Below are 25,641 nucleotides of genomic sequence, written 5' to 3' on the forward strand. Positions count from 1 at the left end.
TGCGGAGTATGCCTTTTAGGATGATATTTTAACATTTTTGAATGCATATTTTTGCAAGCCGTCCCTTATCTATAGTTCATTCAGCTTAAATTTGGGAGAATCATTCCGCAGAATGTGAAAACACAACTTTTTAGTCTTTGAATATGTCAAAGATCCGATCGGGCACTAAAATCCTCAGCTCTTTAGACAACTTTAAGCCTTGGAATGATTTTCTGCAGTTTGACGTGAAACATGAGCGTGTGTGTGGTGGAAAATGAGTGGGACAAAAGCTCCAAAAACGAGCTCCAATGGAAAAATCTGTCCAAAGTTGGACCGCTTCGACAAAAAATTATGAATACGGACGTCCATCATCTCTCCCTCGTTGTTAGAGATCAGGCTTCATTTTTTTTTACTGTTCTGCTCTCCAACATCTGTTTAGAGGAACATTAATCCCTAGCACAGCTTACTGTTTTCATCTATTCTTATATTATATTTATCATTAATATTTACGCCCTACGAGTGTTTTTTTTCTTACACACATTTTTGTCATAACTTAGTGCTGCACTTGAGATTTGTATAAGTTTAAAATGTGAGCTTTTGTGGCAGATTTGAGAATGTAGTGCATCTTTAAGGTTGACCAATTTTAAAAAGAGATTGCACAATTGCTGCATTAAAGGACTATTGACCAGAGTTGTGTAATTTGTAAAGTTCCCTTTATAAACCCAGCTTTAGGATCCACAAGAAGGTCAATATTTCCAATAGCAACGGCATGAAGTGTAAAAGCTGTTCTAAACTCTTGCCTCAGTTAAGTGGCAGTCTGCTGCATCAGCCATGGGCATCTCCCCCTCTTATCACTTGTTTGGCTTGTTTGTTTTGACTAAATGAAGATCCCATAGCATCGGCACGGACCGATCCGTTGTCTTATAAATGTATGCAATTTAAGCTCTCTTTTCTTGCCTGCAGATTCGAAAGTCATTGAATTTTCATGGAGTAAGTTGACTCTTGCTGATTTGAGCAATTTTCCTCTTTTTTATCTTTTTAAAACTTCAGTAAGAGGTCATATATGCAAAGCAACTGACTAAGCTGATGGGTTAGAAATGAGGAAGCATGATTCATAACAGTTTTCATTTCATTTTTTTTTTCTAGTCTCTTAACTTCTGAATATAAAACAATATTTGGCATCTGCTTTTCATTTTCCATCTCGGGCGATAAAATGTGTACTTTTGACTGACAGCCTGATGAACATTGGCAACGTGTTTAAATGGCACCTTCTAAAACAACACCACTAATTACGCCCCTTCACATCACCATAATTGATCTCATCGCAACGTGACCCCGTCGACGCTGCAGCTGGATTTGGTAATTTAATACAGAGTGAGACTTTCCCCTCAGACGAACATAGCATTGCTTCCTAAATTAGGAATGGGACGCCCACATAGTTGTTTGTGGATACTTGATGCTACACCCAACATCCGTGACACACAGATGAACAGTTCATCGTCACAACGGTTCTTTTTTTCAGCCCTGACAAAATATACGTTGGAAAAAAAGGATTATAAACCATTGTTTTTTTTTTATTCTTTCATTTTCAGTCATTCTTAGAGCTGAAAACTTTAATATATTCTCACAAATGCATTCACAATTATTGTTTCTAAGACCCAAATATCAAAATGTATCAGTCAGTGAATAGCAGCATTCAAAATTTGGGCTGAAAAAAAGTTAAAGATTTAAAAAATGAGAGAGGTTAGCACATAATCACCAGTGATGAATATAAAGAATACGTGCTTTTGTTCATTTTTTTTTTAAAGGCACAATTGCGATCAATCTTCACAAATCCATTGTTGTCGAAGGGAACAGTCGTCGTCGTTCCAAGTTCCATACAATACAATGTGTTTATTTTGTATTTCACCGCAGTCCTGGTTACGGAGGTTATTTGGTTGCCCCCTCTGCCAGAAGCTGTAGTTAAAACAAACCCGCAAAATATTTAACATTAACAAAACAATCATCTGATGTTTTGGCTTTAAAAAAAAATGACGATCTTACTCTGTGATGACGGGAGTCCCATCCACCCACATCCAGGTTCCCTCATTCACATGGTCACTCATGCCGATCCACGCATGTTTGCCAGAGCCCAACAAACCGTTCAGGAATACCTGTTTGTGAAGACCACAATCTCACATTAAATTTCTCTTTTTGTTAGGAGTGGGGCTACAAACTGAATACTCCCTGAAATAATCTGGGATAAATGAGACTGTAATTTCACTGTTAGAATGACTTTGATTCTCTAAGAGTACTAGTTTTGCACTGGTTATGCCAATTGTCATCTCATTCGCGAGTTTGTCAGTCCCACCTCTTCCGACTTGCTGTTTATGATGACCAAGTCGGCTCCCTTATTGATGCAGTCTTGTCTGCTGTCTCCCCAATTCCGCTTCAAGCTCGATACAAAGTAGCAGTTGGTTTCAAACTTCCGCCATCCGGCCTTACAGCTCATACCTACACAAAAAGCATCAAAACGAGGAGATTGGTGACGTAACTGGACTTTTGTCTGCCGTAGTCTTACCTTTTAGCTTTGTGGTCATCTTGTCCAAATTCTGCTGCAGATCGTACGTTAGTGTTTCAAGGCTGCTCTGATTTCTTTGCAGCTGTTCGTAGTCCATCCGTAGTGTGTCACAGTCGTTATTCTTTGTCGGACGTAGACACATTAGACGCATCAAAAAGTGCCTTCTTTCAAGAAGGGTTTTTTCAGCCTCTAGCAAAGTGTAATTGGTCTGCAAATTGTTTCTCTCATTTTCAATATTGCTATAGAGGGACTTGAGCCTATCTCTTTCAGTAGTCAATTGAGTTATAGTTAGCACTTTCTCTTGGATGAGTGAGGCATGTTGGTTCTGTAACTGAGCTTTCTCGCTGCTAAGTGAAGAAAAACTCAGTTGTAGCTGATTTTTCTCATTTCTTAGAATGTCAAAGCGGGACTTGCATTGTTCTCTTTCATTTAACAAACTGGCTTTAGCTGTTGAGAGAAGCTTTGTGTTTCTATCAAGAGAATTGTAACGAGCTTGTAACTGGTCCATCTCGCTTCTTAGTAAAGAGCTATTGTGTTGTAACTGTTTTTTCTCGTTCCCCATATTGTTGAGACTGGACCTGCACTGATCTCGTTCATTTGACAAGGTTGCTTTACTTTCAAGAAGAAGCTTTTGCTCTTTACTGAGCGAATCGATGCTGCTCTGTAGACTAACCTGCAAGTGGTCTTTCTGTTGTCTTAGTAAGGCATAATCATGATCTAACTGTTCTTTCTCAGTTTTCAAACTGTTGAAGCGGGACCTGAATGCGTCTTTTTCAGCAGCCAAGGTTGATTTACTATTTTGAAGCTGTTCTTTCTCTTTAGAGAAGGACTCCAATCTGAGCTGTAGCCGGTCTTTGTCCTTCCACAGTGAAGAGATATTTCGTTGCAACAGGTCTTTCTCAATTTCAAGATTTTCAAAACTAGACTTGCACTTATCTCTTTCTGTAGCCACATTGGTTTTACTAGATAGCAGAAGCCTTTTCTCCTCCACGAGGGAATCGTATTTGCTCCCAAGCTTCTCTTTCTCTTTAACAAGGGTATCGTAACGGGCTTGTAAGTGGTCCACCTGGTTTTTCAGTGAAGTGTAATTGTGTTGCAAGTGTTCTTTCTCAGTTTTCAGAATTAGAAAATGTGCTTCAAACTCGGCAAACTCGGTGCTTTGATTCATTCGAAGTTGTTCTTTCTCTTTAAGGAGTGAATCATAACTGGTCTGTAACTGTTGTTTGTCTCTTACAAGGGACTCCAAATTGGCCTGTAACAGGTCTTTCTCATTCTTCAATGAAGAGTAAGAATACTCTAACTGGTCTTTCTCATTTTCCAGATTGTTTAGACGAGTCTTGAACTCATCACTTTCAGAAACTGCCAAAGTTTTATGGACTTGGAGTTGCTCTTGTTCTTTAACAAGGTCATTGTACTTGGTCTGTAATTGGTCCTTTTCTTTAACAATGGACTCATAACTAACCCGTAATTGGTCTTTGTCTTTGCCCAGTGCACTATTTAGGGTTTGTAGTGAAATGTGCTCTCCAATTAGAAGGCTGTAATTGGTTTGTAACTGATCATTCTGTTGTTTCACAGTCTCGGAGTTGGCCCTCAACTTGTCAAGTTGGGTAGTCAAAGCCGTTTCGTTGCCAAGCAGTTGATCTCTCTCCGTCACCAGAGAATTGTAGCTCGTATGCAACAGGGTTTTGTCCCTCGTCATGTTATACAAAGCAACCTCAAGTTGGTTTTGCTCCGCTTGGTCGAATTTGTGATGGAGATATTGGCCATTCTCTTGAGTCAAATGGTCAGAATTAGCCTTGTCCTCCATTGAAAAACGAGGCAAAAGTTCATCTGTGAAAATAAAATCAAAGTGATGAAATGGCTGACAAAAACTCACGCAACAGCATGTCAAATAGTCACGCTAACAAGCTTTTATTGTGACATACAGAAGATGAATTGTCCAATGTTTCCAGCCAGAAATACTGCGCACAGCAAACCAAGACACACAGTGACAAGTCTGGATTTTCTTTGTTGAAAATTCACTAAACAAATGAAAAAGAAAACATTGTCAGTTTCTAACAACCTGGAATGATTAATTCCTAATTTGATTGTACTGTTGTACTTTCATAATGTTAACATTTATTGAAAATGAATATTTTTTAAAAGCCAAAGCTGCGTACATTTTCTACACTCTTTTTCTTGTTCTTTGGGTGGGCTGAAACTGAAAAATGAAAACCATTTGTGTTTCTAACCTACTTGGCCAGCATGTAGAATTCTGATTCTTATTTTAAATAGTCACAAGAGCACAAGTTGTCCGTCTTTTTGAAGGGAGATTGCTGACATTCTATCTATATGTCTAACTCACAGCCAGACTACACTTATTACGCATGAGCTCTAGTATGTAAACATTTGCAGTAAAGCACATGGCGTTTTAACGTCCCCTCACTGTACTATGTGACGTGAACCATGACTTTAAAACAAACGTGGACAGTGATCCATTGACTTTTTGCAATATCCTTAACTTATTGAAAAAATATATCACTAAAAGAATAAATAAACCACTGACCTGTATTTCAAAATAATGGAAGGAATGCAGATGTTTTATAACTTAGCATTATTGAGGCCAGTTGACTCTTGGTTTTAATTATTTTATCATATTGTTGTGATTATTATTATTATTATACATTACCTTCAGGAGCCAACTCATTCAGTGTAATTTTCCCCTTGAAGTAGCCGCAGTCTTCAAGTTCCATGGAATCCATGTTTATCCATATGTTTCGCCCCCTAGTTCAGAAAGAGAATATTTGAGATATTTTCTAAATTATTGTATCATTTCTAAATCATGCCAGGTTACTGTGACAAAGCCATAAAAGAAGTCCTTACCTTGGCTCTGTTGAAAAACAAATGTAAATGATGGAGAGGTTCTGCTTTCATACCTTTTTCATATCAGATGAACCTTAATGTTAACTCTGATTGGTTGTAAATGTCCACACTGTATGACAGTTAATATTTCACTCCATGTTATTAGAGTTCACTGACTTATGGTCATCTTTTTTTTTTGGGGAAGCTGTTGACTTTCTTTTCCCCTTCTTGACTTAATCAAATGTTCATCTGGACTTTCCCTTCTCTTTTGCGGTCAGAAAGTCAGAAAGTGCAACCTTATTCCAAAAAGTCAAATGTGCCAACTCATTCAATTTCCACAGAAAGAATAGTTTTTGTTTCATTTAACTGGAATCATCTTCTCGAATTTTCTCACCTGAAAGCATTTTAGTTTTTACTCCTTCCTCAGCAAAGACTTAACTCTGGATTTTCAAATATAACTCATTTGATGCTCTTTACAAAAACAAATTTCCAACTTTTATGGAGATTCAACCAGGAATACGATAGATTTGGTTAATTTAGATGACAGGCTGTCATGTAGCTAAATGACAGCAGTAACTTAGGAGAAAGTCTTGGTTCACTTAACCAGGTGCTCCATCTGGCGCACTAGCAGGAGGCCCTGAGGAGTTCAAAGGCTAATCTCCGGCTCATCATGGAGGCTGTCATTCTACGAGTATGTGATCATGTTTTGGCCCAAACACCACCCATAGTTTCTCCTTTAATTATCCCAAAACACATTGACAAGGACCACAGCGCAGCGTTCGATGATTCATTTCATAGAGTGGCCACTGACTGTTTTGGCTGCCAGCCTAAAGGCTTTTCCCCCTACAAACGGCCCTGAAGTAGATCTTGTTGGAGGGCGAGAACACAAATTCAAACATTTGCCAAGATCGGTAATTTATTGAAGTGGTTAAATACAGTAGTTTGCGGTATTATGGTCCTTTTGTGATGAGTCAAAGTGGAAAGCTGATGATTAGATAAGAAAATCACAAGAAAATCTGGAAATAGCCAAAATCTATACCATGCAAAAATGATATAGCTTAACATATATTGTGAGTATTTTTTCCCTCCGCTTGCTGGCGGTTACAGACGTCTTACACAAGATTTCCCTTACTTGATTCATTGATGATTTCGACTGTAAAAACGTCTGTACCGCGTCCTTGACATTTACGTCAACTTCACAAAGGACCGACACGGTTTGTTACGAGCATGCAAAAGTGCTGACATCACATTTCCTGCATCAGCTCAGCATGCTGCACCAATCAGAATGTGTCGGAAAACAAAAGATGGAACACGATCTCACCATCTTGGCAGCATAAATACCGTATGAGCAATGTTCAAATGGTGCAGGATACCTAATACCTTTCACGGCTTCGCAAAAAGGGACATTCATCCCAGTTGAAAAGCGATAAAAGTGAATTTATGACCCTCTATGTACGCCTCGGGCACAAACTGTCGGGTTTTTTTTGGGGGTTGTTGTTGCTGTCAAATCTCTCCCATTGGATTGGACGTCTAGTATCGCCAAAGCTATTCAGTGGAAGAAATAAAGTAGCAAGTACCACATGGTCTCCTCTGGATTTAATGTTGAATTAAAGACTCAGCAACAAAGACGTGAGCCACTACGTTCCATGGTGGAAATCTCACCGCATAGCATGCTGCACAGATTAGTTCGGGGTCGGAAACTGCACAACTCATGACCTCAGTAAAACGGCTAAAAAAAAACCCATTCCATCTAACCCACGTGGACCTGGCTTTAGATTTTCTATCAGCGCTCATAAGGAGGAGATAGAGGTTTTGCTTCAAAGCATCCATGTCACCGGTAGAAGGCTTTTTCTAAACGTAGCTCGAGGCCTATGTCCGAGTGCAGCTTCTTATTTATGCTCCCTTCAGGCGTTTCACAGTCAACAAAGGATTGGATAGCGTAAATGCATCTTATGTTGAGTTTGACTTAATATGTGCCCCGGGGATTCGTCGGCACCTCTACTTACCATTCCTGACACGTGATCGCTGGATTGAGGGAGTCTAATTGTGAGGTTGAAGGGTTCTTTTGGCCCCCAGTCAGGGATTTTCTTTTACACATATATTCCATAGCACGCCGCTTGCACTTTCACTGCTATTATCTTGACAAACATGACATGGATCCCCCTGGTAATGGTAGCAGAGCATGGGATGTTAAAAATGGGATGGCTCATTATATAGATACCATATGATTATTTACACACTTACTAACTATTGTTTTCATACTCTATTTGTATTTCTGTTGAGTGTCCTCAGAGGCTTCTTGTAAAGGACCTCCTTCAAACCTTTGGGGATTATTCTTACAATTCAAAGCAGAAACGCTGTAGTATATTTTTAATGATGCCTACAAAGCAATGCTTTGTATTGGGCCTCTGTTACTTTGTCTATTGTTGGACTTTTTGCTTTTCAAAGTTCAGATTTCTTTCCATTTGTAGCTGTCAATCAGGTAGTTCATTTAATTATGTTTTGTTGCCGCTTATCTTCTGGTAGCTATATTTAAAAATTCATCCATCAATCTTTCTTTCCGTCTACCTTCCAGTAAGCAATTTACCTGTTATTTATTTTTTTTCTTTTGGTTAGGCAGTGTGTTGAATCTTTTATCCATTCACACTTGTTTGTTTGTTTGTCAGTCCCTCCTTTTGCCAGTCTGCATGTGGCTGATATAGATTAGACTAAGCACTTTTACCTCAGTCTGCCTTTTCTGTTCATCTGTATCTTCAAGGAAGTATGCACCAAGTGTTATTGAAGAAATAAAAAAAGAACAGCACCCTTTTATATTGCCTGCCACCATTACAAAGTCACCATATATTGATTTGATAATCCTCTTTGAAAGCTCCTACTATTGTACTACATGTATTCAAGTCCAAAGCTAAAAATCGTAATGCCACAAAATTGCTTTTGTGCCTTTTTGGGAGAAGATTAATTCAATGCTAACACACAAACAGGGACACACACTTTGTCAGTGAGAACAAGCCCTGAAAGAAAGCACTTCATAATCTGTAAACCAGAGAAGGTGCATTGATTTCTGCTTTGAGAACAAAAAAATGTCCTGAATATTAGGACACTCCAAAATATGGAACACTACTAAACACCTTCAATGCAATTTTTCAATGCAATTCCATAATTTTTCTTTAATGACCTTGATTTCTTAGATTTGTCCACGTTATTATTATGTGCTAAATAACATGAACTTGACCCTAACGGTAGAAATTTAAAAGTAAGACAACACTGACATCTGTTGATAGGTTTTTAAAATACATTTGCTGTTTTTTTTCCCCACCTAGAGTAGATGACATATAACATGCAAATGTACTCTATGTAAGTTAAAATTAATATCTAATGGCAGCTACATCATTTGTATAAAAAAACTAAGTATTTTATTCATGATTCAATGTTTCAAAAGAAATAATTTAAGAGCATTTATTATACAGAATATAAAGAAGGGAATATATCAACCTGGATAGTTACACTGGGTAGGAAATGTCTGCCTCACAGCTTTGGGATCAAGGTTTTAATCCCTGGCTCCGGCCTTCCTGTGTAATGTTTGCAAATTACATCCCGTGCCTCTGCGGATTTTCCCCTCGAGGGTTTAATCCTGGCTGGGTCCGAAACTTCCTGTGTGGAGTTTGCATGTTCTGCCCGTACCTGTGTGGAATTGTACTCTGGTTTCCTACCACGTCATTTTATAGGGTAGTCTGATTGATCCGTCCATATTGGCTCTAGGTGTTAGTTTATACATAAATGATTGTTTGTTTCCCTTGGCATGCGATTGGCTGGCAATCTACTCCAGGTGTACCCCGCTATTTTGCTGGGATTGGCTCCAGGCCCCCTGCGGCCCTTGTGAACATAAGTGGAATGAATGGAAGTTGAATATGAATTTCATTCCATGGAATTTTCAATAGTACTTGACCTTTTTCAAAATAGTTGCATATGATGCTCAGGGTCTGTATAGGGATAATGAGGAATTTCCATATACATAAATGCTTCTGTAGTTGGTTGAATTTACATCAATTTCACATCAGGTTTAATTTACATGATGTAATGTAATTGTGACATTGGATTGCAATTCCCAATTCGAGATAAATCTAAATGGGTTGGTTGTTTAATTCAATTGAATTGGATGTTTTATTTCTGTATTTTATGCTGTAGCACTGTTTGGCCGCTAGATGTAGTTACTTACTCACATTTGAAAGAATGATCTCGCCAATTCTATCTGAAACTTCACTGGCTTGTTGAAAAAAAGGACTTTGATAATCAATATGTTTTTTTCCAAGGAAATACTTTAACGTTGCAGTGAATAGGATTGTTTTTAAAGCCTAACACAACTGTGATTTAGTCATTGGCTGCCACTGATAGCACACTGATACACAAATCCAAATGCCGTCAAAATGAATTGGACGTCTCACACTGTCAATAGCAGCCAATGAGTTCAATATTATGAAAACAAATCAACTTTAAATCATTGCATAGGGCCATAACCAATGTATGTGTGAGTGTGTATATACAATAATTTTGATTATTAGTATTTATTAACAGTATGTAATATTTTTTTAAAATGAATTTATGATAACATGGAAGGTACAATAGTTAAAAATGTCTTTATAATGCACACTGCTAATATTTACATTTTTATTGAAAACAAAGAATCAATTGCCACGTCAAAGGTCATTATTGTCATTTTTGCGAAAATAGTTGTTCAACTCTTAAGTGGTAACTTTTAAATAGCTGTCTGAAAGAGTTAACAATGTTTTAAATCAAGTACATTTTCCTCAAGTGATTTATTTACAGTTAATCTTCAAAAACAAACGTGTTTCACGTCATAAGTTTCAATTCTTGGTTTAACTAGTTAATGGATGCCAAAAGAGTGGGATTTTTTTTTCAAATTTGCTAATGTTATACTTTTGTAGAGGGAAGATGACACTTGTTAAGCACATTCCTGACCTGTATGACATATAAACTACAATAATGTGCATGAAGCATGACTGGCGGCTTATATACAAACGGGAAGCGTGTGTGCACGCGTGCGCGCGTGCGTGCGACAATGGAAAGTGACGGAGGCGGTGCGAGCTTGCTTAGCCCCGTCCAATGGGATCCAGAGAGGGAGGGAGCCCCGAGTCCAGCTTTGTTCTAACTTTTTGGAAAGAGACTTTGCCGAGTAGCGGCGCAATGTAAAGTGCGCGCGCCCAGTGGACCGTTATTCTCATCGCTTCTCAGCTGCGCATCGTTCCTCGCTTGCCCGGATCCACTTTTTGCGCACAGAGAGGTTGACTGACATTTGGACAACCCCTTCTTTTAGAATCAACGTGAGCAGGGAACCTTTTTGAAGGAATTTCTTTTCACCTTCCCGTGGATGCTGCATTGATGAGGAGCGCTCTGCACTGCTGGAGTTAAGTGGGGTTTTTTTTCAGCCAGTGTTAACTTTTGCAAGAAGTTTTTTTTTTTGGGGTGGGGGAAGTAGTTGGGGGACTATTATCATGCTCTAGCGTGGATGCATCAAGCTGCACCGGGCTGGCTGACCTGACCTGACCATGGCGCGGCTTCATTCGCTCCTGCTGCTGCTGTGGACCCTGTCGCGCTACTCGGCGTCCACGCAAGTTCGCCAAGAGTTCCGCGTGTTGGAGGAGCAACCCGCCGGCACCTACGTGGGTCAGATAGAGACCCGCGATGGCTTTACGTACCGTTTCAGTGAGAGCCACAAACTTTTTGCCATCAATGGGACTACTGGGGTGATTTCTACTTCATCCCTAGTGGACAGGGAGCTTCTACAGAGCGATGTCATCAATGTAGTGGTGCTCTCCAGCCAACCCACCTATCCCACAGAGGTCAGGATTGTGGTTATTGATATTAACGACAACGCACCGGTGTTCCCGGACACGTCTATCGTGGTTTCTTTCAAGGAGGATGCCAGTAGCGGTCGGCAGGTCATCTTGGACACGGCTACCGACTCTGACATCGGGAGTAACGGAGTGGACCACACCACTTACAGAATAGTGAAGGGAAACCAGCAGAGGAAATTCCGCTTGGATATTACCGTTAACCCCAGTGGCGAGGGCGCTTTTCTGCACCTGGTCTCGACAGGAGGCCTGGACAGAGAGCTTATACCTTTCTACCAGCTCTTGATCGAAGTGGAGGACAAGGGGGAGCCTAAAAAGTTTGGCTACCTGCAAGTCAATGTCACTATCCAGGACATCAATGACAATCCCCCTGCTTTTGAGCGTGAACAGTACCAGGCCAGTGTATTTGAGGACGCCGCAGTGGGTTCCAGCGTCCTGCAGATTACGGCGACCGATCGTGATGACGGGACCAATGCGGAAATTAGGTACTTTCTAGATGAGGGTAGTCCTTTTCAAATTGACCCCAAAGATGGCACCGTTATCATAAAACAGAGTTTGGATTATGAAGTTAAGAAGGAGTACTCGCTGACAATTCACGCCATGGACAACGGGGCTCCGTCGTTGTCCGAGAGAACCGAGGCCACCGTCAAACTATTGGACGTCAACGATAACGACCCGGTGGTGAAGTTTAGGTACTTCCCCACCACCTCAAGATTTGCTTCCGTGGATGAAAATGCGCAAATCGGCACCGTTGTGGCCCTTCTCACCGTGTCCGATTCGGATTCATCCTCGGCTAACGGTAACATCTCCGTTTCCATCTTGGGTGGTAACGAGCAAAGACATTTTGAGGTGCACACGTCCCCCGTCCCCAATTTAAGTTTGATCAAAGTGGCCAGTGTGTTAGACAGGGAGCGGATTTCCTCGTACAACTTAACGGTGTCCGTGTCGGACAACGGCAAACCTGTGGCACGCTCCTCTTTCGCCAGTCTTGTTATATTCGTCAATGACATCAACGACCACCCGCCAATATTCCAGGAGGCGCTGTACAGGGTCGATATTAGCGAAGACGTCCCTAAGGGCAGCTACATTAAAGGGGTGTCTGCAACAGATGGTGACTCTGGGCAAAATGCCAACTTGCGCTACTCACTGGTGTCTGGAAATACTTTGGGATGGTTTTCCATCAGTGAAAACAGCGGCCTGGTTACCAGCTCTGCTTTTTTGGACAGGGAACTTGCATCCCAAGTCGTGCTGAACATTAGCGCCAAAGACCAGGGCTTGCAACCCAAGATTTCTTACACTAAACTAGTCGTCAGCATCACTGATGTTAATGACCAAGTGCCCACATTTACCCAGAGCACTTATCATGTCTCCCTGGTAGAACACGCCCCTGCCGGCACCGAGATACTCGTGTTGTCGGCCTCCGACGACGACTTAGGCGACAACGGGACCGTTCGTTTCTCGTTTGCCGCTGAGACTGCGCCAGGCATCCGTGAACTTTTCCGTCTGGATTCCGTTTCGGGCCGGTTGAGCGCTGCCGGTCAGTTAGACAGGGAGGAACAAGACTCTTACATGATCCACATCCAGGCAACAGACATGGGCGTGACCCCTTTGCACTCTTTTGCAAAGATTAACATCACCTTGAAGGATATCAATGACAACAGGCCTGTTTTTTACCCTGTGCAGTATTTTGCAAATGTGAATGAGAATGAACCTCCGGGCACTTATGCCACCGCCGTTTCTGCCACAGACCCAGACTTGGGTCGCAATGGTACAGTGAAATACATCATCACGGCAGGTGACACCTCTAAATTTCACATTAACAGTAACACGGGTAAAATCACCACCCTGGCATCTTTAGACAGAGAAGTGAAAACTACTTATCAGTTGCAGGTGACAGCTGCGGATGGTGGCGGCTTGCGTTCACACACTCATGCTATTGTCACTGTGACTGTAATTGATACGCAAGATAACCCCCCAATTTTCAGCCAGAGAGTTTACAGCTTTGTCATGTTTGAGAATGTGCGTTCAGGCACAGCAATAGGGACAGTATCGGCTACCACTGTAGATTTAAACTCAAATATTTCCTACTTGATTACATCAGGAGACCAGAGGGGGCTTTTTAAAGTCAATTCAGATGGTCAAATCATGACATCAAGCCAGATAGATCGAGAAGAGCAGGGCTTCTATCACCTGAAAGTTGTAGCCAGAGCAGGTGAGATCACAGGAGAAGCCTTTGTCAACATCACAGTGAAGGACTTAAATGACAACGCACCACATTTTATTCACTCTGTGGAACATGTGAGCGCTGTGGAAAACTGGAGCACGGGTCATGTGATCTTTCAAGCCAAGGCCTCGGATCCGGACGAGAGCGCAAATGGAATGGTGGTCTACAGCCTCAAGCAGAACCCCCGAGGTCTTTTCCACATTCACGAAAAGCATGGCCTCATTACACTGACTGGGCCTCTCGAGGTCACCTCCACGTCCTACGAGATCGAGGTCTTGGCTTCGGACATGGGGGTCCCCCGACATACCTCCACCTTGGTCATTATCGTCAGTGTTTACGACGTCAATGATAACTCACCCGTGTTTGACCAGCTATCGTACGAGGTGGCCATCCTGGAGTCGGAGCCCGTCAATAGCCGATTCTTCACAGTAGAAGCCACCGACAAAGACTCGGGCCTCAATGGGGAGATCACATATGACATCACCGGTGGCAACACGGGTGACATTTTTGGAATTTTCCCGGATGGTCAACTGTACATTAAAGCTGAGCTTGATCGGGAGCTGCAGGACAGATACAACTTAGTGGTGGTGGCCTCAGACCGCGCCGTGGAACCTCGAAGCGCCACCATCAACGTCAGCGTGATTCTCGACGACGTCAACGACAACCGGCCCCTGTTTAACAGCACTAATTACGTCTTTCAATTTGAAGAGGAGCAGACGAGGGGCTCAGTTGTCGGCTCGATCCACGCCGAAGATAAAGACTTTGGCCCCAACAGCGATGTCAGGTACTCGTTTGAGACTCCACAGCCCAACTTTGAGCTGAACGCCATCACAGGAGAATTGACGAGCACAGTGAGATTGGACCGCGAGTCACTCATGAGACAAAGAGGCGCCGCCGCCTTCAGCTTTGTCGTCATCTCAGCCGACCAGGGTCTCCCTAAACCCTTGAGAGACCAGGCCAAAGTGCAAGTTTACATTCGAGACATCAATGACAACGCTCCCAAATTCACCAAAGACATTTACCAGGCCTCCATCTCCGAGTCGGCGCAGAACATGACACAGCTACTCCGTGTCTCTGCCTCCGATGTTGATGAAAACAACAATGGACTGGTTCAGTATCATGTCGCCGAGGGCAACGAGGAAGGACAGTTTGCCATTGATGGCAGCTCTGGACAAATCACTTTAATTGGCAAGCTGGATTATGAATCAACGTCTTCCTATTCTTTGAAAATAATTGCCACCGATACTGGCATTGTGCCTTTATCCTCCTCTTGTATGCTTAGTATTAGCATTCTAGATGAAAATGACAACTCCCCTACGTTCCCTAAATCCTCCCTGACTGTGGACGCGCAGGAAAACATGAGGATTGGGGAACTGGTGGCCTCTGTGACGGCGAGTGACGCCGACTCGGGCCCTAATGCCGACATAACGTACAGCATCACGGCTTCAAATAACCACGGCACCTTCAGCATCAGTCCCACCACGGGAAGCATCTTCCTCTTCAAAAAGCTGGACTATGAAACGCAGGCATTTTACAAGCTCAACGTCACAGCGAGAGACAACGGCAGACCCCAGCGCTCCTCTTCCATTCCTGTGATCATCCACGTGAGGGATTTCAACGACAACCCGCCTATCTTCTCACCCGGGGACATCTTCAAATCTATTCCGGAAAATCTGCCCCTTTCAGCCTCGGTCATGACCATCTTGGCTCATGACACAGATGCGGACATCAATGGCCAGCTGGAGTACTCCATTGTGCAACAAGTTCCTCGAGGAAACCACTTCAGCGTCCATCCGATCTCCGGCGTCATTTACACAACAAAGGAGGTGGACAGGGAGTTTTCCAACCTGTTTGAGTTGACCGTGAAGGCCACTGACCAAGCCATGCCCTTCGAATTCCGACGTTTCGCCCTTAAAAATGTCACAATATGGGTCACGGACATCAATGACAACATCCCTACATTTGTGTCGCAGAACGCCCTGGTGGCCGAACCCAACGTTGTCATCGGTTCCATTTTGACAACGGTTGTGGCGTTTGACCCCGACGAAGGGGAAAATGGGGAAGTGGAGTATGAGCTGGTGGCGGGAGATTCGGACACATTTATCATGGACCGCTACAGCGGCGACATCCGCCTGGCGTCGCAACTGGTGCCCTCCCGCCTCGTGTACACGCTGACCGTGTCGGCCACTGACCACGGCAGCGAGCGCAAGACATCCAGAACGGACATGACCATCCTCATGCAGGGCTTGGATGGTCCCGTCTTCACCCAGCCCAAATACATCACCATCCTTAAGGAAGGGCAGCCAGCGGGCACTAACGTCATCTCCTTGGACGCCTCCAGCCCACGAGGCTCCGGCGGGAAAGTGGAGTACTTCATCGTGGCGGTGCGCAGCAGCGGGAAAGTGGCCGGACGTCTCTTTACCATCGGACGCCGAAGCGGAGTCATACAGACGGCAGCGGAGCTGGACAGAGAGAAAGGCTCTGACCTCTACTTGGTGGATGTGTACGCCATCGAGACCGATGCGGACCATCCTAGGACGCAGCGTGCCGAGGTGAGTGCACCGCAAGCTGTTGTGATCCTGGGAAATATTCTTATTTTTTATTGGCTCCGTTTGTTTTGAGAGTTCGTGAACTCATGTGCTGGCATTTGTGTCCAATATTAATGAGATCAAGATCCACACGAGAATTGGAGGAGGGTGTCAAAGGGACACCACAGACAATAGAGCCATGTAATGCATTGTTCCACTCATTACTTCACAATTTTACGCACAGCTCAGCCATTTATTTACTATCATTATGTTGTGCCCCCACTGAGGCGTTCTCGTTGTAAGGCATTGTTACTTTCAGTACAGTCTTATCTGGAGATATGACAGATTGAAAACAGATGCCAGTACAAAAGGGGTGGGCAAACTTTTGTGCATTAGGTCCACGTTTCAGTCTGTGAAATGGACAGATACTATGCACACATTTAAAATTGAGTAGAAAAGAAGTGTACCTAATAAGAGTAATAAAATTAAATAAAAAATTACAACACTTTTTTAAGCAAGAAATGTGTTGTTCATCATTTTTAATTCAGCAACCAATAATGTAATTGGAATAAAATGGTTCCTATATATATGTGTATGTATATATGTATATGTGTATGTATACATGTATATATGTGTATGTATATATGTATATATGTGTATGTATACATGTATATATGTGTATGTATAAATGTGTATTTATGTGTATATATGCGTATGTATATATGTATGTGCATATGTATGTACATTGGATGTACATATGTATGTATATATGTATACATATACATGTCCATGTATATCTTTTTTACATAAATGCATTACTTTAATTTGTTTCCACGCGATTATAGTGTTTCATTATACATATATATGTTTAATTTTATAAATATACACAATAATTCACCCATTAAAAAACTAATAGATTAATAAGAAGAACATAACGTATATTGCCAGATTTTAATAAGTGCTGAAACGGACGCATTTGGCCCCCGGGCCGAGCTTTGCTCACCACTGATGTTGAAAGTTCAATGTGCTGGATGGCTTTACTAAGTGTCTAAAAGGGAGTTATTGAAATAAGTACGTGTCACGTGTGTGTGTGTGTGTGTGTGTGTGTGTGTGTGTCTGTGTGTGTGTGTGTGTGCCAGTACTACGTTTGGGCCTGGGGGCTGTTTTGGCAGTGGGGTGGTCCCGACTGGTTCCATTATATGACTGAGAACTTCTCCACAGGCAATAAGTGACCATTAAAATTGCATGACCTCTTAAGCCCGGCTAAGACGATGCTGAGGGCAAAAAGGGCGAAATCCAAGCTTTGGGCCGATGTTTGCCTTCGTGACGCACTTTCGGAGACACTTGTTTAACCTCTCCTCAAATGAAAAGCAAATGTGTCCACAAAATTAGGTGCACTAGAATTATCAAAAGAGAAATCATATGAGGATTCTCACTTGGCTGTTGTTGTAATGCTGTTTTGAATCATTTGTGAGCAATCTAACAATGTGTTTATTATTGTGCTTCCAGCATGACAGCTGGTTCTAATATTTACCGTATTTGGTGATATGAGGGCAGTCAAAACATTCATAACAGCTGTCAACATGATGCACGCTTATTGTTTGACCATAATTGCATGGTGGCAAATGACAGCAATGTGCCTGGTGGGGCATTCTTACATTTGTGGCACAACAATAAGTACAGCAAAAATAATATGTAGTAGGATGCTGTAGTCGAAAATAGGTAGTTGCATACAATTGTAAATTTCGTACGACTCTTTATGACTGTAGTTGAGCAGAAATTAAGAGCAAAAACAATGACCAAAAATTGCTTTTTTGTCGTCCTGTAAATTTAAGGAAATCTAAAATCATGAAATATGAAAATAAGGCATAATGAAATCATCCCTGATATCATATTTCATGTCTTTGATCATTTATCTCGCAACAGTTTTTGAGTGAAAAGTATGGTAGCTCTAGATTTTTTTAGGAGCTGTATCTGTACACTCTGTCATCGTATTGTATTGATTGATTGTATGTTTACAAAAGTGTGGCCAACCAAACTATGGAGGAAATGTTTCTGAGGTGAGAGTTTATTCATTTGTATTCTTGCTTTTGGTGAAATGTGCTCAAATTGAAATTTGGCATTGAGACCTGCAGTGTAAATCCAGCCTTTGAGTGTTGAATATTTAGCCTAGGCCGCTTCGGGATATCAAATGTTCCCTTCTTCCTTTCGCCCTCAGGCCTTCCTACTTCGCACACTCTCACTTTCTTAATGAGACATCATTTCCAGACTTTCAAACTGGAGATGCTTGAACTTTGTCACCTGCGCCCGCCACGCAGAGATGACTTTACCTTCCCCTGGCTCATCTGGTCGCATTAAGAGAAGCGTGAGATCTAATAAAAAGTCGGAGGAGTTCACATGTGGAAATGCGCTTGGGATTTTTTTAAATCTGTCTTTTTTTTCGCAGTGTAAACCTTAGGACTTGGATAAATGTTTTTCCAATGCAGCGTTTATACGGTAGCACCTAGAAAGAGTAGTATTGGAGTATTTTCCTCCAACGGGGGTTGCGACCTTGTCGCGTTTCCGTCTATTGATTGGTCGCAAGAGGGGAAGTTGGCCTCTTTGTTTAAACCTGCTATGGAAGCTTTGTTTTCGTATTCTGTGTGTGTGTGTGTGTGTTCGGATTTATCGTCAGAAATCTGTGCATGACACGTTTCATGGATTGAAAGAAAGTTGGATGTATTATGCGCTTGATTTACTTTTTCCGAAGAATGGAATCCAGTGTTGAACTTAAGTCTTTGTGCTGCTTCCTGCTGGCAGGGAGGATGCCTTCTTGGCTGCGCACTTGCCCATTGTTGTGGAATGCTTTGTCATACTCTTATGAGGGTTAACGGATCTTATTCCTTTTTATTTTTTATTATTTCGGATCAAGATGACACTCTTCACTATACCTGCGCTGTTGTGTTGTTGTTGACACATTTCCTTGCAAGAAAATATGTGAATCATCATCACTTAAAATTAGAAAGTGTCAAGGCAATCTTTTTGAAGAGGATGTTATTTATACAAAGGCTCTGTTAAATACACCCCCCCCCCCCCCCCCCCATTAAGTATGAAATTCAACTATCAAGTTTGTTTTTTTGTTCGCTGCCAGAGTGGCTTTGCGCCATAATAAGAAAATTATGTTGGTCTGAAACATTTAGTTCAAACTTTGTATGAAAACAGGTGATGCTGAATAAGTTAAGCATCTCAAAAAGCCAAAGAAAAAGTAATAGTCGGTTAAAAAAAATATTTCCGCTGATGATGATTCCAGAATGTTTTCCAGTGTTCCCTTATTTTCCTACCCTTGATTTCAAGCCCCCTGCTGCACTGCTACTGATGTTTTTTTTTCCTTTTTTTTTTCCTCAACCCCCTCGCCAAACCAAATTCTGATCAAGTGGCACATCAGCTCGTATCCCTGGTGCTCTGTAAGTCATTGTTCGCCTCCAAAGTAAACACAGTGAGGCCTTCCTTTTTTTTTGTTTTTTAATTCTTTACGCTGCCCGTGTAGATAAACAATCCAGCAGTAGCATTTTTTTCTTGCATTTGTTATGTTTTGTTCTGTGCCAGCAGCACTTTGACTTGGCAGATTTATGAGTAAAAAGAACATAGATGGACGTGGACTTTTTTTGGATGGATACGAGGGGCAAAGAGGGAGACAGTTGGAGTTGTAGGGTAGAAAGGGAAAATGGGGTGGGTATTTGCATGGGTGTGAGGGATGGAGACAGGGGCATGGAAACGTTTTAGTGCCAGATGCAGGCTGTACTGCATAGAATTATGGGGGTGTAAAAAAAGGTAGCTGGCTTCTTTTTGTTATATTGTGGTCATTTCATGGTTCTTCCATTCATTTTGTTGCTTCAAGGTCCCTTTAAAGTGAAAACAAATAAGTCGACTGTGTTGTATTTTAAAGTTTGACACTCTAATCAAACTTTGTCTTTGTTTAGGATTCAATATAAGTGCCTCAAACATTCCTGCTTAAATTTGGAATGTCCGGGGTCCTATAGGACATATGATACAATATATTTGGGGTATTTTAATATGTCTTGGTGATGGTATTTTGAAAGTATTTTCAAATATCAATGTTCTTGTTCTGAATAACAAAAGTGGGAAAAAAAGCTCCCTCCTGTTTTTTTTTTTTTTTGACCACAGGAAAAAGTGTTCCCAGCTTAGTTGAAATTCTTGAGTCTTAATTTGGAAGTCATCAAAACTAGCCGACTCTTTTACAGTCATTAAATGACGCGTGACAATCAAAAGCCACACAGGCAGAACAATGCAGTATACTGCATGTGTGGGTGTTATTTTAACCCCAGTTTGCCTCGTGTTGACTTTGACTTTGTAAGATGAGGGATACAACTTCACTAGAGCGGTAAGAACATTAGCTTAGTTTTGCCTGCCAAAATAGAAAGTTACTTAAAGATGCTTGCCAAGTCGCTTTAAAAAATATATAAATATATATATTCTGTAAATGGCAGTTTAAGTTTTCAAAAGATAAACATGTCCAACCAACCTATGCTGCATGTTTTTGGGATGTGGGAGGCCGCTGGAATACCCAGAAAATACCCACACAATCCCAAAGAGAATATGTAAACACCCCAGAACTGTAAGCCCAATGTGCTAACCACTTGCCCACCAGTTTAAAAAAACATGTCTCATGACATAGTATTTGTAGGGTTTGCAGCCCAACTATTTGCCATTAAAAAAGTCCAATTCCCCCCTTTAAACAACAAGTCATGTCCTTTTTGCCCAAGTTCACCCAGCGGTCAAATGTGAGTGTCTTTCTGGCAGTGAACGAACGAGCGAGCGTGTGTTTATCTTCATTTTACAGTCATTGTCTCATAAAATAGCCAACATGTGCCACTCCCCTTCAGCGCGCTCATCCAACACGACCACCTAGTGGGACGCCACATGCTTTGCCTCGACTGGGGCGACAGCCGCATCCAGATTAACGCGTGAATTACACCCTGTGCGCACACACAAAAAACATGCTCCCAATACTACAATTAGAGCGTGAATTACAACACAGGCCTGCTCAGTTTTTTCTGCATCAGTCCTCCTCCAGTTCTTCTTATATGAGCCTTCTGAGGGACATCGTGTTTAAATTTAAACAGCACGTCTATTGGATGAAGAACACACACATAAAATAAAAGAACGTTCAACGTCGTTTGCCATCAGAACTCTTCCAAGCAGAGAGGTCAAACAGTCATTTTTTTAATAAAAATAAGTGAGCATTCCTGCATCTTTAATAACTGGCATCACTTGAAATGTGAAGGTAATAAGTGACAACATTTTTATAGGAAAGCCATTTCAGACTCAATAGGCGATATTTTAACGTTTCTGTTATACATTAACCATAGTAAAAATAAACTCCAATAAAGTAAACTACACAGACCTATACGATACTTAACAGAAGCAACTTTTTAAGACAGCTTTTTGTATCATCCTATGGATCAGAAATTACATCAGTGTATATTGTAACACAGCAAAATTTCAACAACTGATCGTCTATTCTAATTGCAGTTATCAGGCATTATTACTTTTTATTTTTACAATGATCTATGATGGGATGGTAAAGGGGGTGGGGGGGGGGTAGCCTGCTTGCAGATGGGGAGTTATTGAAGAGCCAGTTGGGAGCCGGAAAGCCACGTCGCACTCTACAAGCTCAAAACTGGCACTTTCAGAGGGAGAGCCCGTGTTATTGGATCAGGCTCCCCTGCTCTTCTTTTATGAGTTTTGCAGAAGTAGACCCAATCCCTCCCCTGAAAACGACCCCCCTCACTAGTACTACTTGCTTTCTTATGATTTAGCATGCATGCATCACATGCCTTGTTTCTCCTCTGTTGTTATGGTTGTCCGTTTTTTTTACATTTTCTTCCAGCTGTTTTCAATTGAAAAATTGGGGAAAACGGTGAATGAGCTAAACTCGTGGGACATTTATCTGTCTGTCTGATGGTTTGCCGTCCGTCCATTTGTCTGTCTCTATACCATAGCAAAGTGGCTGTCAAAATTGTAGACTGTTCATTCAGGAAAAAGGAATGTAAAATCCCATTTGGAATACAATGGTGTAATCCTTACCATTTGTTGGAAGCAATCTTTATTCTGTACGCGTTTTAACTTGGTAACCATATAGCGGTAGTTTCACGTGAGACGGCCAGCGTGGAAACTGTAAAAACGTTTAAGTAGAAATGAATCAGTATCAAAGGAGCTGCTCTTTTTTTTTACTTTTCAATGCAGCAGAATGGCTACAATCTTAAACTAAGAAACTTAAGATTCTCCTCCTTGATGTTTTCCACGCGACACCCACCCGCCGTCCACTTTGTTGGGCCTCGGGTTTGTACCGTGCTAGTTGTGGTCATATGGAACCGGTTTGACCCTCCCCCCAACACCTCGGCAGCACCCGTCTGTCAAAATGTGCCGGCCGCCCCCGGCTCCGCACTATCTTGCGGTCTGGCGGCACACTTTGGATCGGCGATCTCCCTGCTCGTTGCCCCCGTTAAAGGGGGGGCTAAGGGGGCAAGCGTTGAAATATGAAGTGGGCTTGACTCCCCTAAAGCGTTGTGCACATCTGCAAATGTTTGGTGGCTTCGGCATAACAATTCGAAGAATTTATACGCAATTGTTGACACTTTGCTGGAAATTCTTGCAATGTGCGTCTTTTGTCAGTGCAGGAGGTAAGGGTAGGACCCCTATTTTACTGCCTCTCAAAGATTCTGCCCACATAGAGCCAAACGGAAATGAAAAAGTACAGTTCCAAGATTGAAGTCAAGTATTTTTCAGGGATAAGTCTTAAGAAGGAATAGTTTAATTCATGTGTGTATTGAAGGTATTCTATCAAGTCATATTTGTTTTGTGTTGAAAAAGCCTAACATGCATGTTTTTGTATGTGGGAGGAAACTGGAGGAACGGGTAGAACATTTAAAGTCCATAAATGAAGGTCGGAACCCATCAGGATTCACTAGATGTGCTATCACCATGGCACCTTTTTTTCATGTAATTAGAATAAATATGCGCAAGTTAATTGAGGACAGATCACATGACATTATAGTTTATCTCTTAAATTCTAGAATTCTAGAAAACAAACACTAAATATAAAATAGATGACCAGAAAATACCAACAATTGAAATGAGGCCAGAGTGACTTCCTTGCTAATAATCCAAATAAATAAGCTCATCTTTCCAGATCATATGTTTACTCTTCCTCATTAATGTTTCCTCAATCTGATTGAGATCATGAGGACTCATTCATTAGTCCATTGTTGATATTGTTGTTTGTTTGTTGCTACTTTCGTATTCATGGCCTTTGATTCTTTCTCGCAGCCAAATTAGGAGATCTGACTATTCCTGGGGGGCTTAATTTGGGATGTATATGATTAGAAGATCAGAGACTGTGCATGCTCTCCACCTCTCCTCCACCCATCACCGACCCAAATTGCCCTGCCCTATCCATTTTTTTTAGCATTATCACTTCTGATGATAAGACAGTCCCACTTTGTTGACTTCTTTAAGAAAATGAGCGCTCTCCATGTCTTCTGGGACAAATAGAGCAGAGTTAGGTGTCGGAAGCCCCTCTGGGTGGCTGTTTAGCAGGGATTACATTGTTGTTGGCTTGGGGTCTGTAAAATTTGCTGCAGAACTCATAAGGGGGTCTTTAGAAATCTCGCAGTTCTGGGCCAGGGATTTTTCTATGGGTTGTTATCCCATTACGCCAGAATAGTGGCCATTTTATGCTGGGGAAATGCTTGTCAGAAGGATTTGGGAAGAAGGGATTGAAGAGAAATAAGTAATATTAATGATGAAGATAAGAAAATATTGGCCAGTGAATATCAGATTTGGTCATTGGTCAATAGTGCGTTTCGAGACATTTTTTCTTCTAAAAAGCTGAGGATCTTTCCAGTTTTGTAATTGGATAAAATTGTATATTTTCAAGGCGGATTCTAAATTGTTACCTGGAATGAAGGCGTTACTGCATTGCGACACAAGAACTGAGCACAACGCCAGATTCTTGGAATGTTTTTGGTATTAATTTTGTCTCGCTCTTTCACATTGTGCACCAATGAACATCAACAAGGCTTTTTAAAGTAATGCTCTTAACGGGTCATGTCGTTTTTTTTTTTGTCCTGTGCATTTTGCCCAAACACTAAGACCTTGTGTCTTTCGCTTCTGATTAGTGACACTTTAATAAAGTCATTTAAAGTTCAGTCGAGTGAATTTTCTACCTTTTCGAGTGTTTCTATGGACACGGGGGGAAACGACCTGCATTCAGGCCTGTGTGCCATCTTTTAGATGCAAATGCTTTAAAAGTAACTGTGTAATTCCGTCTAAGGGGGAACTCTCCCGACTTGGCGTGGAGAAAGTGTTTTCCTTTTTAAATATAAAAGGCAAGCGCGGCTGTTTTTCTTTTCTTTCCGTCTTGATCTGACAGCAATTGACTGAGGCGGTCCTCCAGGCGTGACAAAAGCTTGGCAAAATCTTTACATTGCCTTTCCCTTTCCCGGACTTTTTTCTTTGGATGGGCAAGACGGACAAAGGCTGTCTTCTCTTCCACTTGATTGGGTCAGAAGGCTGGTGTTAAATGTTTTCCTCCCAGCATTCCCATCGTCATCTTTTTTTTCTAACCTCCAAACCCACCCGTCCCCCCCCTTACTTTATTTTGTGCCGTTCGGGAAAGCTCCGAAAAGCTATGTCGAATTGACCACAATTGAATCATTGCATTGGTAATGGAATGTGAGTCGAGGATGTGGCGAAATCAGTTTTCCATTACCTTCCTTCCTATAATTAACGCCATGTTGGTCGTTTCTCACTACGCGTAAAACAAAGGAATATTACATTGCGACAGCAGTTTAACTCTCCCACTGAGAATTACAAGTATTTTTTTCTGTTTAACCATATCAGTGATGGTGATCACTAACTCATTAACTGAAAGTCCAGGTCACAGAGTATGTGTTGTTATTGTTATTAGTTAGTCTTGATGCATTTTAATATTTATCTGAGGATCAATAGGTGTTGTATTGACAGGAGGTGACTAACGGTGGACTGAAAGTAGGCGGGGGGTTATATGCTGCCTTCATTATTCCCCGTAGTGAAAAAACAAGAGCGCTTGTGGGAAACAAAGACGTGAATAGGAACAGAGGACCCTGTGTCCCCCCCGCACCCCCTTCACCACCACTCTGCCACTGACTGCTGCAGTTGGGAGGCTTGCGTCTTCCATTGGTGACTTAAGTGCAGTTCCCACCCTCTTTCCAACACCTCCTTCACTAACATTTCTCTTGCTGCTTTTTTTTATTCGGTCAAGTGCCAGCTGAGGTGTGCCGTTTTGTTCCCCGACCCCTCAAACTCAGCGTGCCACCTACTCCGAGTGTGACGCTTGTCTTTGTTTTTCATTTGAAGATGAGTGCTCTTTACTTGTGTGTCAACACTAAGAGATGCACTTGTATGTGTTGTGGCTTTTGAGTTGCCTTCTGTGGTAATTTTTAAATGATTCCACTAAGAGATCTGTTGTTGTAATAGCTCCACTCTTTCTGAATACACACACATTTTAAAAGATGTAACCTTTTAATGAAGGGACCATTTTTGAGAAGCCTAGATTGGACACCATCTGCTCACCTAATGAAGACACTAACTTTTCAA

The 25,641-nt window shown here is 41.8% G+C and overlaps 2 protein-coding genes across 2 annotated transcripts in view; one reads left to right on the forward strand and one right to left on the reverse strand.

The window, feature by feature from the left end:
• Window positions 1–1,133: 1,133 nt before the first annotated feature.
• Window positions 1,134–5,478, reverse strand: LOC144207418 (uncharacterized). Its single transcript, XM_077732887.1, has 7 exons — window positions 5,402–5,478; window positions 5,208–5,302; window positions 4,465–4,560; window positions 2,540–4,369; window positions 2,330–2,472; window positions 2,023–2,132; window positions 1,134–1,935 (listed from the first exon to the last, which is right to left on the reverse strand). The coding sequence occupies exons 2-7, from the start codon at window positions 5,278–5,280 to the stop codon at window positions 1,800–1,802; spliced, it is 2,388 nt and encodes a 795-aa protein (XP_077589013.1). The 5' UTR covers window positions 5,281–5,302; window positions 5,402–5,478; the 3' UTR covers window positions 1,134–1,799.
• Window positions 5,479–10,896: 5,418 nt separating this feature from the next.
• The window catches only part of fat4 (FAT atypical cadherin 4), a 71,491-nt gene continuing 56,746 nt past the window's right edge, over window positions 10,897–25,641 (forward strand). Inside the window, exon 1 of the mRNA XM_077732924.1 lies at window positions 10,897–16,026. Within this exon, the coding sequence (XP_077589050.1) occupies window positions 10,945–16,026 (5,082 nt within the window). The 5' untranslated portion in view covers window positions 10,897–10,944. The remainder of the gene's footprint in view (window positions 16,027–25,641) is intronic.

This window comes from Stigmatopora nigra, chromosome 14 (genome assembly GCF_051989575.1).
Source record: "Stigmatopora nigra isolate UIUO_SnigA chromosome 14, RoL_Snig_1.1, whole genome shotgun sequence".
In the NCBI taxonomy this organism is placed as follows: Eukaryota; Metazoa; Chordata; class Actinopteri; order Syngnathiformes; family Syngnathidae; genus Stigmatopora; species Stigmatopora nigra.

Bases quoted from the DNA above. Each gene is read 5' to 3' on its own strand.
- LOC144207418 (XM_077732887.1), bottom strand. From the start codon at position 5,280: ATGGATTCCATGGAACTTGAAGACTGCGGCTACTTCAAGGGGAAAATT. The intron at 4,561-5,207 runs GTAATGTATAAT...TCATTTGTTTAG, and splicing joins GAATGAGTTGGCTCCTGAAG to TGAATTTTCAACAAAGAAAA. The intron at 2,473-2,539 runs GTAAGACTACGG...CTTTTTGTGTAG, and splicing joins GATGACCACAAAGCTAAAAG to GTATGAGCTGTAAGGCCGGA.